Source organism: Mus musculus, chromosome 6 (genome assembly GCF_000001635.26).
Source record: "Mus musculus strain C57BL/6J chromosome 6, GRCm38.p6 C57BL/6J".
NCBI lineage: Eukaryota > Metazoa > Chordata > Mammalia > Rodentia > Muridae > Mus > Mus musculus.
This window is the reverse complement of record NC_000072.6, coordinates 46,334,255-46,350,628: the sequence shown is the minus strand read 5'-3', so window position 1 is coordinate 46,350,628 and position 16,374 is coordinate 46,334,255. Positions and strand designations below refer to the sequence as shown.

Below are 16,374 nucleotides of genomic sequence, written 5' to 3'. Positions count from 1 at the left end.
TTTTGATTAGTCCTGAGTAGGAGTATTAGGTTGATTTTATATATATATATATATATATATATATATATATATATATATATATATATATACACGCTGAAAATTCTATGATCTGTACAAATAAAAGTTAATAACAAAGTGTATATATATACATACATATATATATATATATATATATATATATATATATATATATATATATTCTTTCAGTGACACATAAGATACATGCTTCCAAACAAAAACTGTCTTGAAGAAGGAAAATTGGCTTGTTAACTTCTGCTTGTACATTAACTGCATATTCAAGTATTCAAGATTCCCACTGTATGAAGAGCAGTAAGAAGGAACCCCAAGACATACAGGCTAGAAGAATGGAGTACCAAGATATGGGACAAGAAAGATGACATAGCAGGACATAGGAACTGTCAGAATGGAGTACACAGATATTGGGACAGGCAGGATAGTGTGCCAAGACATGGAGACCAGCAGGATCGAATACCAGAACATGATACATAAGGTAATCTTTCTCTTTCACACTTGGAAATGGACATTCATTCTATGTCATTCTGACTTGGAGTTATTGCTCTCAGAAATCAAAGTAAATTACTCAGTTAATAGTATGTATTTATAAAATTGGTCTTTAGTGATAGGAGCCACTATTTCAAAAAATCACTGGTTTTTAATTCAATGTCAAACAATCAACAAGAGAGTAGGCTTTTATCAAAATGATCAATTTCTTGCTCTTTGAGTGTAGATAGAATTACAAACAAAAACAACTCATGATTAAACTGAGTGTTTATAAATAGCTACATGAAATTTGTGGGGAAAGGGAAAGTTCCTGTCTTGACCAGAGTTACTTAGTTGTAGATCATATTTTTTTGTTTTGTTTTGTTTTTTAATATTTTTTATTACATATTTTCCTCAATTACATTTCCAATGCTATCCCAAAAGTCCCCCATACCCTCCCCCCCCACTTCCCTACCCACCCATTCCAATTTTTTTGGCCCTGGCGTTCCCCTGTACTGGGGTATATACAGTTTGCGTGTCCAATGGGCCTCTCTTTCCAGTGATGGCCGACTAGGCCATCTTCTGATACATATGCAGCTAGAGTCAAGAGCTCCGGGGTACTGGTTAGTTCATAATGTTGTTCCACCTATAGGGTTGCAGATCCCTTTAGCTCCTTGGGTACTTTCTCTAGCTCCTCCATTGGGAGCCCTGTGATCCATCCAATAGCTGACTGGGAGCATCCACTTCTGTGTTTGCTAGGCCCCGGCATAGTCTCACAAGAGACAGCTACATCTGGGTCCTTTCGATAAAATCTTGCTAGTGTATGCAATGGTGTCAGCGTTTGGATGCTGATTATGGGATGGATCCCTGGATACACAAGTCCCTTCCGGTCCACTCGAGCACCGGGTGCCTTGCCAGAGGAGTCTCCTGTCACCCGCAAGGGCCCACCCACACAGGATTCCCCACGGGATCCTAAGACCTCTGGTGAGTGGAACACAGCATCTGCCCCAATCCAGTGTAGATCATATTGTATATAGTGTATATCTCCTGACAGTCAACTTTTAGAGAAGGTTGATTGGAAACAACTTTAGTTGTAATTTCCTTTTAAGAAATTTCATTATTGTTTTTATTTATGATTTTTCTGGGCCAAGTACTTTATATATCATGAATCTCTTTTTTAAAGATTAATTCATTTTAATATTATGTGTATGATTGGTTTTCTGCATGCATGTATATGTAATGCCCGTGCATTTGGTGTCTACAGAGTCCAAGGGGCACCAGAACCCCTGGAATTGAAGTTACAAATGTTTCTAAACTGTCATGTGGGTGCTGGAAGGAAAACTTGGAACCTCTGAAAAAGGAGCCAGTTCTTTGGACCCATGAGGCATCTCTACAGCCCTGAACATGAAATTATTAATATTTATTCATCTGTTTTGAGTCTTAAGTATCTCCCCATCATTGTTAGATTTTTGTTTTAAAATTTAATTTATTATATTCAGCATGGGTGTGGGGGTTGTGTGTGTATGTGTGTGGGTGTGTGCATATGCATGAATGTCCAGGAAATTCAGATGAAAACCTTGTGGAAGTTGTCTTTCTCCTTCTACCTTGTAGGTTCCAGAGATAAAACTAAGGTTTGGTAGTATGTACCCTTACCTGCTAAGACATTCCATTGACCCCAATGTCAGCTTTTCTGTGAATGTCTTTATCTCTTGGTTTTTAGAATCTCACTAGACAAGTGTATAAGTGAGGAAAAATGAGTTATAAACAGCTTTTCTTAACTTAGGCTTACAGCTGAATATGATTTGTTATTCACATTACTAAAAATATCAATGTGGAAAGGCATAGGGAACTATATTGCGTTTTACTGTCCTCAAGATTACTCTGAGAATATTTTGCTTGTCATTTTTTCTTAAACTAAAATGAAGAGTAATCAATTTGTATAATTAGAGAACGTAGATTTGAGATTTTCTATGTTCTAGGGTTGTAACAAAATCAAATATCTATTTTCTCTTCCTTTTCCTTCTTCCCTACATGTATACATATTGCATATTTACACACATACCCATATGCATGCATGTACACACATACACACATGTGTATACATGTCTGGACATGTATACAAATGCGTACATGCGTGCACTAATGTACACAGAAACATGTGTGTACAAACACATTCATATCAGAATGTCAGATAACAGCTGGCTCTCTTCTCTCTCAACTGTATGTTGTGATAAATCTGTTTTCCAAAATAAAACATCTATGCATATTTTTTGTTACAATGACAGAATTGGGAATTATTTAAAAATACTCAAATATTTTAACTTTAACTTCTCAGGATAATTCTATGTGAAACAGCACAGTTCTAATTTGTCATCTTTGAATCTTACCTTTTTGCCTTCAATATTTTTAAAAATTGTGTCCTCAGGATTTTATATTTTTATGTGTAACTTCAATGGGCTCTTCCACTGTCTGACACATTACTTTAATGATAATGTAACCAAATTTTGGGTGAAAGCATGAGGCAAGCATTGTCCAGAAACTAAATGTTCAAACTATCCTCTGTCCCTGTCTGTCTCTGTTGACTTGATGAATGAGGCCCACTTAGAGGCATCACATTAACACAATTCCCAAACAATCTCTTTGGACACACATGCTTTAGACACAAAAGGTGAATCTAATTTCTACATCCCAACTTCACATATGGAATGTTGGATGTGTCTGCCCTTATTTAGATTCATTAGACAGGAGAGAATATATTTTGACAACTAGGATACCATTTTTGGGAAATTAGAATGCAACCTTGAGGATTTGTTTCCCCCAGAATCAAGTGAAGCGAGATGTGTGTAATTCAGGTTGCTATGCTGTAAAGCGTAGCTGAAGACCATGACTCGCATGCAATTACAAGATGAAAGTGAGATAAATTGGCACTCACAGTTGTGGCAGGTGGCCCCGCTGTATCCTGTCTCATCACAAGTGCATTTGAAGCTGTCCCATGTTTGCGAGCACTTTCCACCATGCTCACAGTGATTGGGCACACATCTGTCAGAAAAAGAGACACAGAAATAAACCAACAAGCAAATGAGATTTATGAGTGGCCAAATTCCAAGCTGTTTGGGCAATCTATCATTTCAATGCCAGGTTGCCTTGCTGAGGCAATTAATCCTTGTTAGTTTAAGCAGATTAATATGATTCATGATGGAAGGTGCCAGGCACACAAAGATGATGTATCACAAGAATTGGTGTTTCCCCTTTTTGAATAAACAATAGATGCTATCACACAGTTGAGGGGTTCATTTACATATCACAGATTCATTTTAGTTTAATTCTGCAAAGGATAAGGGTACCCACTAGGTTTCCTTTTGGTGAGTGATGGAAGATGGACCATCTTACTTCTTGTTTGATCTTTATCTTTATCAAGGTCAATATGAGTAAGAAGGGTGCCTATTAATGAGTTTACCATAATCTCCTGAGGTTCTGATAATGTGACAAAGACAACAATGGAATATACCATTCTCATAGGAAGAGGTTTATGATTCTTCCAAAAATCTCCTCCTATCCCTATATGGATCATTGCATATACATACTTAAAATGTTTGCATGCATAAGTTAGGAGGAAAAGCATAATTGCATACAAAACTATTTATTAGGCAGATACTAGTGACTGCTTAATTTTTCTGATTCTTGATTTTCTCATTTGGAAAACTGGGCAATTATATCTACCTTGTAAATACTTTAAAATATATAATAATTAATTTAAAATTTATTTTTATATTTGTATTTATTTTTATGCACATCCTTATGTGAATGCAGGCTCTCACAGATGCCAGAAGAGGCTATAAGATTCACTGGAGCTAAAATTACATATGGTCAACAGCTGCCTGGGAACCAAACTTGGGTCTTCTACTAGAGCAGTAAGTACTCTCTTGTAAGTGTCAAGTCATTTCTCCAGCTCCTCAAAGTTTATTTTAAAACTGATACATAAAAGTGGGGACACTGTGCATACTAGAGACCTACTGTACTGTTTCAATGTGTGTTTTCTTTGTGTAATGATTAAGGTTAAATATATCTCTGTCTCAAATATTTATTACTTATGGTGAAAAATACTAAAAGAATCATTTCTTTAGCTTTGAAGTATGTATAACATAATTGTTATGTCTTATGTTTGGTTACCACACACAGGGACTTCTTGCTCCTATCTAAATGTAGCTTGACCCACTGAAGAACTTTTTCCAAGCCATTTCTGATCTCTCAGGCTCTAGTCTCTATCATTTCCCTTTAACCTTCAATGAAATCAACTTTTAAAATCACATTATGTGGCACCTACCTTTCTGGGTATGACATTTTAATTTTTTTAAATAATCTTCAATTCAGTACATCTCATCACCTAGTGACAGAACCTCATTCATTTCATAGCTGACTAGAATTCCTTTGTGTACATGGACTGCATTCAGTTTGGGGATAGTAATCATGAAGTTAATAAGTAATAAGTTGCAACTAAAACTCTAGCCAGTGGATTCTTATAGACATATGTATGCATATCTGGCCCCACTTCTAAGGAACACGTCCTTATCTTAACTCTATCCTAAACTCATTAGGGTTGAAATATACATCAAGAATACACTTTGCTTTCTGCTCATACCACATCTTCTTACCAATCCCATCCATTTCACACTCTAGATTCTGTACATCTTTCTTCTTTATAATGAGCATTAAGGTACAGTTTATGAGGAAGAATATTGTAATAAACTTTCATACTATAGGAATTTTGAGATTTTAATCAGAAAAACTTCAAAATTAGACCTGTCCCAATTTAAAACAGCATAATCTGTAGCAGTGTTTCTGACCAGTGAATTGAGAGAAAGCTATCCTATGAGTAAACTCTTGTTTATAATGCTCCATTAGCTTCTAGCTACAAGATCTGATATCAGTCTTGTAGTCACAGAGTCCATATTTTTCAACCTCTCTTTTTGATTTCCAGTTAGCCATTCCTAAAAGTACTAGTTAGTAATAGGTCATATAGCTCAGTAAACACAGGAACTATGCTTATCAAAGTTTATACATTATAAAAAATCATTGCAATGACAGTGGGAATGGGAAATAACACAAAATGGGTAAGAAGAGTAGTACAGAGCCTCACAGGAGGCATTCAATGGATGCTGTGAGCACAATTTAAAGCTTTAAGTTGAGCATCTAGGTCGTGAAAGAAGAAAATTAGAGTAATTATTATTGGGATGAAGCAGAATATGAGCAAAGACGCAACATTGGGTGGAATGAAAATTCACATTATTTTCAAAAGCCACTTTTGTTTCTTGATATGATTCTGTTTTTAGCAATGAAACTTTCCAGTGATCTCTGAATCTAGTTGGGGTTGAGGTTGGGGTCAGGGGAAGATTCAGGCAAAATATCTGGAATCTTTGGATGAGCCATGGAAAATATAAAAATGTTGTTGAAATTTGAAATCCAGGTTAATTGAAAGTAGAGGGTAATTAGAGGGTTTAACAAAGTTAGGAATATTTTATCTGGATCTTAAAGATGGGGTGCAATATGATGATTAACATGTTAAAATACAGTCCTGGTACAGCACAGCAGAAAAGTAATGAAAATCAAGTGTATCAGCAAGTGTCTGGTGGTCCCAGTTTGCTTGTCATGACCTATTACATAGTCACTGTCCAGAGAGGACCCTCAGCATGACCCTTCACAGAAGGGGCTGACAACCAGTAGTCCTCTCATTTTCTACATCATGGCAGAAAGTGAACAAATAGAGACTCTTAACATCACAGGAAGACATATGCTATACTTATTCTTGAAATTGAGTAAAGAGATACCCTTTTTAATGGTATATTTAACTTTCCAAATTCTTGTGGGTTAATATTAGCTCAGTCTGATAGTTAAAGTCATTTATATCACCTTATCATGACAATTAATTTAGGGGAAGACAGTGCATAAGTAGACAGAGAAGCAAGTTGAAAACTAAATAGTTTTTTTTTTTATATTTTTTATTAGGTATTTTCCTCATTTACATTTCCAATGCTATCCCAAAAGTCCCCCATACCTTCCCCCCAACTCCCCTATCCACGTACTTCCACCTTTTGGCCCTGGCGTTCCCCTGTGCTGGGGCATATAATGTTTGCAAGTCCAATGGGCCTCTCTTTCCAGTGATGGCCAACTAGGCCATCTTTTGATATATATGCAGCTAGAGTCAAGAGCTCCCGGGTACTGGTTAGTTCATAATATTGTTCCACCATAGGGTTGCAGATCCCTTTAGATCCTTGGGTACTTTCTCTAGCTCCTCCATTGGGGGCCCTGTGATCCATCCAATAGCTGACTGTGAGCATCCACTTCTGTGTTTGCTAGGCCCTGGCATAGTCTCACCAGAGACAGCTCTATCTGGGTCCTTTCAGCAAAATCTTGCTAGTGTATGCAATGGTGTCAGCGTTTGGAGGCTGATTATGGGATGGATCCCCGGATATGGCAGTCTCTAGATGATCCATCCTTTCATCACAGCTCCAAATTTTGTCTCTGTAACTCCTTCCGTGGGTGTTTTGTTCCCAATTCTAAGAAGGGGCAAAGTGTCCACACTTTGGTCTTCGTTCTTCTTGAGTTTCATGCGTTTAGCAAATTGTATCTTATATCTTGGGTATCCTAAGTTTCTGGGCAAATATACCACCAACAGATTGGGAAAGGATCTTTACCTAACCTAAATCAGATAGGGGACTAGTATCCAATATATATAAAGAACTCAAAATGGTGGACTCTAGAAAATCAAATAACCCCATTAAAAATGGGGTTCAGAGCTGAGCAATGAATTCTCACCTGAGGAATACCAAATGGCAGAGAAGCACCTGAAAAAAATGTTCAACATCCTTAATCATGAGGGAATTGCAAATCAAAACAACCCTGATATTCCACCTCACACCAGTCAGAATGGCTAAGATCAAAAATTCAGGTGACAGCAGATGCTGGCGAGGATGTGGAGAAAGAGGAACACTCCTCCATTGTTGGTGGGATTGAAAGCTTGTACAACCACTCTGGAAATCAGTCCGGCCGTTCCTCAGAAAACTGGACATAGTACTACTGGAAGATCCCGCAATACCTCTCCTAGGCATATATCCAGAAGATGTTCAAACTGGTAAGAAGGACACATGTTCCACTATGTTCATAGCAGCCTTATTTATATTAGCCAGAAGCTGGAAAGAACCCAGATGTTCCTCAACAGAGGAATGGATACAGAAAATGTGGTACATTTACACAATGGAGTACTACTTAGCTATTAAAAGTATGAATTTATGAAATTCCTGGGCAAATGGATGGACCTGAAGGGCATCATCCTGAATGAGGTAACACAATCACAAAGGAACTCTCACAATATGTACTCACTGATAAGTGAACATTAGCCCAGAAACTTAGGATACCCAAGATATAAGAAACAATTTGCTAAATAGGCTTTTAAGAATGCCACCACTTTGAGCCACATGCCAATGAGAAAAATAGGATCAGATTTTACCCCATGGACATATGTGACCAGTATTGAGAATGAAAAACTGGCTGTACATACCAGTTTGCATCATAGATTCTTGTTTAAATAATTGCTTTACTGAATATGATTTTTATATTTGATTTTAAATATTTGTTTCTTAATATTTATACATTTTAAGTCGACATTCTTCTTGCTCAAATTCTAGTAGTTAATTTCCAAAACAAGTTGATTTATATATCATTTCATATCTATTATCAGGGTATTTCAAACTGTTAAGACCAGTTATCAAGAGAAATAAAATACAATTAACCTAAAATTCTAATTATCATTTGCTTCTTATCTTATATTCCCATAGAACTACTTGCATGTATCCAATGCACAGTTACCATGTCATCTAGCAATTATTTGTTGGTAAATCGATCTCTTCTTCTGAAATGTTCTCACAGTGAAGTGTGTTTACTTAGAGATTTTGCCGAATGAGGTGTCTACCCATGTCCAGCATGACTCAGGGACAAAGATGTATGAAATGCAATAAAACTGTAAGACCAAGGACATAAATGTCACTTCAGAGGGAAATCATCTCTTTGAGTCTGAGGAAAAGAGATTAATTTTACTTAGGATTTTAGACTTTTACACAGATTTGCTCTAATAAGACATCTCTTAGTGGGCCACAGAAAATGTGTAATTTTCTTCATGGCATGTGCTAGCTTGAAAGTTTGGTTCCCATAAAAAAATAAATCAAAATGACTTGACTGCTTCAACTTGAGATGGCTTTGGCCCAGGACTGGGGACATGCAGGGCAGACGTTGGCAGGTGTCGATTTGCTCTGATCAGAGAGCTCTTGAAGAGGTAGTACATGCAATTACCTACTCCAGACAGCCTGTTTTCTGAGACTCTTCTGTCCTTCTAGTTAAAGTTTTGCAAGGTGCTTTAGAATCTAATGCTTTCTTTAAAACATATTTTTATCTATTCTTTGAGGATTTCATGCATGCATACAATGTGTTTTGGTCATATTTTACTACCTTCAGATCTTCCCTTGCTCCCTCCCCACCTTTTTCCCAATTTCATTTCCTCTTTTGTCTTCATGATCCACTGAGTTCAATAAGTGATTCCTATATATTTCTGGGTGTGGAGCCATTTTTTAAAGCAGAGTCAAGTATCAGGGTTCACAGTCTGAAGGAAATGGACATTCCCTCCATTAGCAGCCATCAACTGTTAATAGATCCTCAGTTAGGAGTGGAAGAAAGATCATGTGCTCCTTTCCCAACTATCTTGTAATTTTACCTGGCTGAATCTTGTATATATCCAAGGTAACAACAGCAGCTTGGGGTTTCTGAGTACAGGGGTCCTATCATTCTGGAAGATACAATTTTGCCCCAATCCTCCCTGACTTCTGGGTCTTATAATATTTCCATTTCCCTTTTTTTTTTTTTTTTTTTTGGTGGTTCTTGTACTTGGCGAGTAGTGTACATGGTACAGGTATGCCATTTATAGCTGAGTATCTTCACAATCAGTTGTTTTCTGCCCCTGGACCCTCTGTATTAGCTATTGTCCATGGCAAAAAAAGAATCTGAGGCTTTTCTGATGAGGACTGAGACCTTCAGCAATATCTTGATTGCTTTTTAGAAAGGTGAACAAAATACTCACAGGAGTAAATACGGAGACAAAGTGTGGAGCAGAGACTGAAGGAAAGGCCATCCAAAGACTGCCCCACCTGGGGATCCATCCCATATACAGACACCAAACCTGGATGTTACTGTGGATGCTGGAAAGTACTTGCTTATAGAAGCCTGATAAGGCTGATTCCTGGGAGGCTCTGCCAGAGCCTGACAAATACAGAGGAGGAAGCTCACAGCCAACCATTGGACTAAACTTAGGGGACCCCATGGAGGAGTTGGACTGAAGGAGCTGAGGGGTGTTGCAGCCACATGGAGGGAGCAACAGTGTCAACAGGCCAGACCTCTGGTAGCTACAGGGTTCTGGACTGCCAACCAAAGAATACACATGGAGTGAGCGACCCATGGTGCTGACCACATATGCAACAGAAGATAGGCTTATTGGACATCAGTGGGAGGAGAGGGTCTCCAGCCGGAGGGTATTCAATGCCCCAGTGTAGAGAAATGCCAAGGTGGGAGGACAGGAGTGGGTGGGTTGGAGAGCACCATCATATTGGCAGGGGGTTCAGAGCAGGGGCTTTCCAAAGGGGAGACCTGGAAAGGGGAAAACATTTGAGATGTAAATAAAGAAAATATCCAAGAAAAAAAAAGAAAGAAAGGAACTTATTTAGAAAGCAGTTTGCTAGATGCATTTTTAAAGTGAAACTTATTTGTACCCCAATATATGAGGCAAACAAAGGCTACAACTTGAAAGTGCCAGTGTATGATTCCTTAATATAAAATGAATCAACACAGAAAGCCTGTCTGAAAGCATGCAACAATTCACTTTAGGGTTATAAGGACAGTTGCAATTTTATTGCACCCAAAACATCTCTTTTATTTTTGTACTTGATTACAATTGCAAAGCATTGAGAAAATTGGGATTCATGAGTATAAGAAGTAGCCAATAGTCCCAGATTTGTTTGTTGATGGCAGCTTTCTGGTTTATGGGCCCTACTGAATCAGCCAGAGAGAGCAGAAGAAATTTTATCTCAAGCATAAAATAAAGTGGGTTTTTTTTTTCCTGACAGTATAAATCAATTACCTTCTAATCTTGAAATTGTTTTAAAGGTTTTTGTTTTTATCTTATATTGTTTAAAGTGAAAATAAGTCTGGGTGTAGATCTATGACAGAACTTTAGCCTAGAATGCACATTGTTCTGGTTTATCCAAACCTTAGCACTGCCAAAATGGAGTAAAACCTGTGTCGTGCCATTAAGGGCACATTTGTTTCTGTAGAACACAGAAGCTTATTTTCAATGATGCCTAAGGTATCTGCCTCGAAACATGCTCACACTTACAAGTAATAAAAAGCTGAGCATTTACTAGAGGAGAGCTTTGTCGTTTATCTCCTTAGCCCATTATACTCTGAAGCCATGATCTCAAAACTTCTACTTGTGTAGGATTAACTTAAAGTTGCCTTGAAAACAAGAATCTAATTCCTGAGCTCTGGGTGGAGCCCAAGACTCTCAAAGTCTAACAAGCTCTCTGGTGAGTCTCCTGTGGTTGGTCAGGAGATCTGACTTTGGGATAACAAGATAAAGGAGCATTGATGTTTTCGACAGAGGCCTGCCTGCCAAGGAGCATGGGGATGCTGAGTAAGAGACACTGCCAAGAAGAAGGAAGACAGAAGAATGGTACTCTGCTAGGGGGATGTATTCATCACTCCCAAGACCACATTTGGGTTTTTTTGTTTGTTTGTTTTTGTTGTTGTTTTCATATACATTCTTGTATTTTATGATATATTAAAACAGCATACAATGATCTTTTTTTTTTTTTTTTGCAAGATGAATTACTTCAGAATGTAACTGTGAACCTTGTATCCTCTGTACCAAGTGATCAATTTTTCCCCACATTTTTATTAGATATTTTCTTCATTTACATTTCAAATGCTATCCCAAAAGTCCCCTATACCCTCCCCCAGCCCTGCTCCCCTACCCACTCACTCTCACTTCTTGGCCCTGGTGTTCCCCTGTATTGGGGCATATAAAGTTTGCTAGACCAAGGGGCCTCTTTTCCCAATGATGGCCAACTAGGCCATCTTCTGCTACATATGCAGCTAGAGACATGAGCTCTGGGGGTACTGATTAGTTTATATTGTTGTTAGGTGATCAACTCTTATAAAGGCTTTTGTACCTGACCTTGACATAGAGTTCAGTCTGTGTTCTGATTCCCAGTCAGCTACCATGCTTCCCTGCTTGGTTCTCATGACCATATCCATAATAAGATATTTGATTTGTTTTATGTTTCATACAGATTTTTATTGCTGCTCATTATAATGCCTTGTTCTAAATTTAAAAATGGGAAAGACTGCTTTTTGCACTGAGACCATTTTGTAAACCATGGGATGATTATTTTGAATTATTTGTGTTTTACCAATCCCAAGCAACTGATTCTGAGTGTATTGCTTTTTTTCTTCATCCAAATACCAATTCTTATTTTAGCTTTTGAAGAAAGAGTCCCTGAGAATGTTTGCTTGTTGAAGACTAGTATAGACTCATTGGCACTCCAATAATCAGGTATGGAACACTTCCATGTTAATTTCTATAGTGAAAATTATTTATTAATTACACTTAAGTTTTAGCTGCGGTTATATTTGCTTTGAGGTATATATCACTGCTTTATTCAAGTGGAAGTTATATGGAGAAGCACTAATAACCCCAGAGCACAGTTTAATATCCCATTGCTATATAACTTAACATTGTAGAGATACTAATGTTATATTGATGGTGCTTTACCAACAACCATTTATTTATAGAAATACTTACGTTCAGAGAAATTTATTGTAGCTCCTACATTATGCCCAAAGTTTATATTAAAATCTAATCAAGCAAGGGTCTATATCATCCAACCATTATACATTCTGGAAGAACTCTGCTCATCATTCATTCTACTCTTACAAAATGAGCACCTAATCTTGGCCTTTCTATTTTATACATTGTTTTTATTTTATTTTATTTTATTATAATGAACCAGAGAGACTTTCATCTTCTTTGTTAATGCACTTAGAGTTTTTTCTTTTACAATCAGCTCCCTATGGCTTTATGAATATAACATTTTTACAGTCATTATGCTCATAGGAGAAGAATCTGTATGTTCAGCAGCATCTACAGCTGTCTTCAGGTTAAATTGTATTGAACCTAAACAAACATCAACAAGTTCTTCTTCATCACTCAATTTCCTGCTCCTGGCCAGACAATCTAAAATGATTTGTAAAGAAACAAAGAAAAGAGCACTTTATCTTCGGGAGACTGTGCTTTTATTTGTGAAATGCAGTTGTAAGTCAGATCTACTTGTCAATCATCTATCATCTATCCTTTTGTTATTTTACCTACCACTTATTGTCTATCCTCTATCTATCTATCTATCTATCTATCTATCTATCTATCTATCTATCTATCTATCTTTCTGTCAAATATTTTTCTGTCATTCATCCATCATCTAAAATCCATCCATCCATCTGTCTGTCTTTCTGTCTGCCCATCCATCATCTATCTACTATCTATCTATGTATCTATCCACCTACCTACCTACCTATTTATCATTTATTTTTCTGTCCATCTTTACTTACTTATTATTTATTAATCTGTCCATCTTTCTGTCTTCCAGGATGTCTGCCTCCTGGTCTAGCACTCAAGTATAGCATATGAAAGTATAAAAAATTATGGAAAAGTCTATATTTGAAATAAAGGTTAGATCTGATAATCTGGAAGAAGGGAACATTTTTCTACATGAAGAGAAGGCAAAGGACTTCTGTAGTTTAAAAAAGGTGCAAAGTGTGGTTAAAAAATAAGGAGCTAGTGAGGTTAGCAAAACTCAAATCTCCTTATAGGAGTGAGAACTATAGTGGAGTGGAGTGATGCTATCTTTCTCTTCACTCCTAGCCCCACTCTTCTCATACATCTTGCCCCTTCATGTGGCCATGGTCCTTTGAAAGACAACTATCCCTACCTCCAAGGGACCAAAGAAAAGAATCAGGAATTGTAATGAATTTGTAAAGCAATTACACATTATTCTGCTCTATCTGTGATTTCCTTTTATAGCAACACAGATTATGTCCTGACACAGAACCATGAGTTAATAATACATTTTGTTTGGGTTTCATTAAATTTTGGGGCCTTTTTCCTAAATCTAAGGCAAAGAAAGTGTTAATTGCATATCTGGATGAATTCTAGCAAGATATTAATAAAGAAAGTGCATGCACTATTATGTTGTTTTCTTTCCTCCTTCCTGCCTTTCTTTTTCCCTTCCCTTCCCTTCCCTTCCCTTCCCTTCCCTTCCCTTCCCTTCCCTTCCCTTCCCTTCCCTTCCCCTTCCTTCCTTCCTTCCTTTCTTTCTTTCTTTCTTTCTTTCTTTCTTTCTTTCTTTCTTTCTTTCTTTCTTTCATCATTTCTTTCAGGTTGTTTCTGGAAAGCAACCTGGGATGATTAAACTTGATACAGATATCCCATAACATGCAAGAGTAGAAAAGAATAGCATATAAAGGGCTTGCTTCCCAAATACCTTGGCAGCCCTGTCCATCCTATGCATGTATTCGTATGAAAGTAGTTTTATATGCAATTTAAAACACTGTTATTTGTAGGTTTTGTTATAGACACAAGTTCATTCTAACCTAAACAGAGCCAGAGTTACTCCACTCAGACTTTGCCTTCCCATTGTGACACAATAGACTTGGTAGTTGCTGACATTTAAATCATTGTGTGTGGTGATATATGACTCACAACTGCAAATGTCTGAGTCAATAGCTGTCAACTGTCTTGAGGCTGCTTGGAATCATTTTACTCAGGCATTTATGTTATATTAGAATTCTAGAGACTATACTTTTGCTTGTTGGTTCAGTATATATTGATTGAGTCATACTATGTATAGTAAACGTTGTCATTCATCAAATTTTCTTATTTAGAAATCTGCTAGCAAGAAACAATATTTCAGGGGAATTGTTTGATGAAACATAGCCCATTCATTACCAAAATTCTGACCTATTTACTAAGGCAAAATAAAGCTAGAGCATTAGGGAAATATGTGTACAGCTGTACAATCTTGACTCCTAAGAGAATAGCTTAATTAATTGGAATTACATGCATGGAGAGATATGGAAGTGACATGAGATGAAACCCACAAAATAAAAATAAAGTTCTTGTTAAACACACACACACACATATATATATACATATACATATATATATATATATACATATATATATATATATATATACATATATATATATATATATATATACTCACCACTGTATATATGATATGTAAATTTAGTTTAGTTTCAGTGTATCCAATACTCACCCACCATACATATGGGGGTGGTGAGTATTGAATACCCTGAAACTAAAGTTATAAGCAATTGTGAGTTGTCTCACATAGCTTGTGGGAGCTAAAGTTGAGTCGTCTGGAAGAACAGTAAATACTAATATCTGCTCCAGCCTATAAACACATATCTTAAGAAAAGATGAATGAATAATATGTCACCTTGAATGCAATGGGGAATATGAAGGCAAGGTCAACTGTTGTGTCAGTAGTACTTGCAGAATAACAGAGAAGTCTACAGCAGGATGAAACAGGCAAGACATAAGGGGACTAAAAGGTTATGTTATTAATCCATTACTGAGGGGGTGGTAAATTAATTTAAAATGTCTCAGATTTCCTCTGTTTAAGAACGAGTGATAATTGGTGACATTTTCAGGATGAACTAATGAGTTTTCTTGTACAACAAGGATCTTTTAAATCCTATCAAAGCTTTTAGGATAGTTCATTTCATATTTAAGCTTCTACTTTGCTTTTTTATTTCACAAAAGCTGAATTTTGACTGATGTGTAAGATATAACTGAGAACATTATTGTTTTATCTCATCCCTTCCTCTTGTGTGTGGGTGTGTGTGTGTGTGCTTGTGTGCAGGTGTGAGTGTATGTGGGTGTGTATGCAAAGGTTCATGTATGTGTGTGTAAGGGTATGAGAATAACATTAAAAAGAGATGCAGGAAACTCTACAGTTGAAAGATTAGTAATAGCTCAGTGATGGAGAGAGTGAAAGACTATTGGATGTTACATGGCCCTCACTATCCTGAATCCATTGCAGTTTCTGTTGTCTCTACAGGACCTGTAATAAAACTGGGTCTGTTAATATACAACCATAGACAGAAAAGGGCCTCATAAGGTAGCTACTCCCCAGGTGACTGCTTTATGGTTATAGATTCTAGGAAAAGGAAAGTGATTGTCAAGTGTGGTAATTCCAGTGATTTCCTCACAATCTAGTACTAGCCCCTGCCCATACTCAAGCAGACAGGATGGATTAACCTGGTTAAACCCAATGGTTTATAAAACAAAAGACACATAGACAGGAAACCCTAGGGAGAATAGGTTGATGAAGATAGAGAGGGTGAGAGGTTAAGTGTGATCAGAATACCTCATAAATGGAATCTCGAATGGCTGAGAAGCACCTAAATAAATTTTCAAAGTCCTTAGTGATCAAGGAAATGCAAATCTAAATGACTTTTAGATTCCACCTTATACCAATCAGAATGGTTAAGATCAAAACCTCAGATGACAGTACATGTTGGCAAGAATGTGGAGAAAGAGGAACACTGCTCTGTTGTTGGTGGGATTGCAAACTGGTACAACCACTTTGGAAATAAATCTGGAGGTTCTTCAGAAAATTGGACATAGAGCTACTTGAAGACTCAGCTATACCACTCTTGGAATATAACCAAAAGATGCTCCACCAGGCCACAGGG

General features: G+C 37.1%; 1 protein-coding gene across 1 annotated transcript in view; it reads right to left on the bottom strand.

Annotated features, from left to right (window-relative positions):
* Cntnap2 (contactin associated protein-like 2) overlaps window positions 1-16,374 on the bottom strand; it is a 2,241,333-nt gene that overhangs the window by 950,765 nt on the left and 1,274,194 nt on the right. Inside the window, exon 11 of the mRNA NM_001004357.2 lies at window positions 3,434-3,540. Coding sequence (NP_001004357.2) covers window positions 3,434-3,540 — 107 coding nt within the window. The remainder of the gene's footprint in view (window positions 1-3,433; window positions 3,541-16,374) is intronic.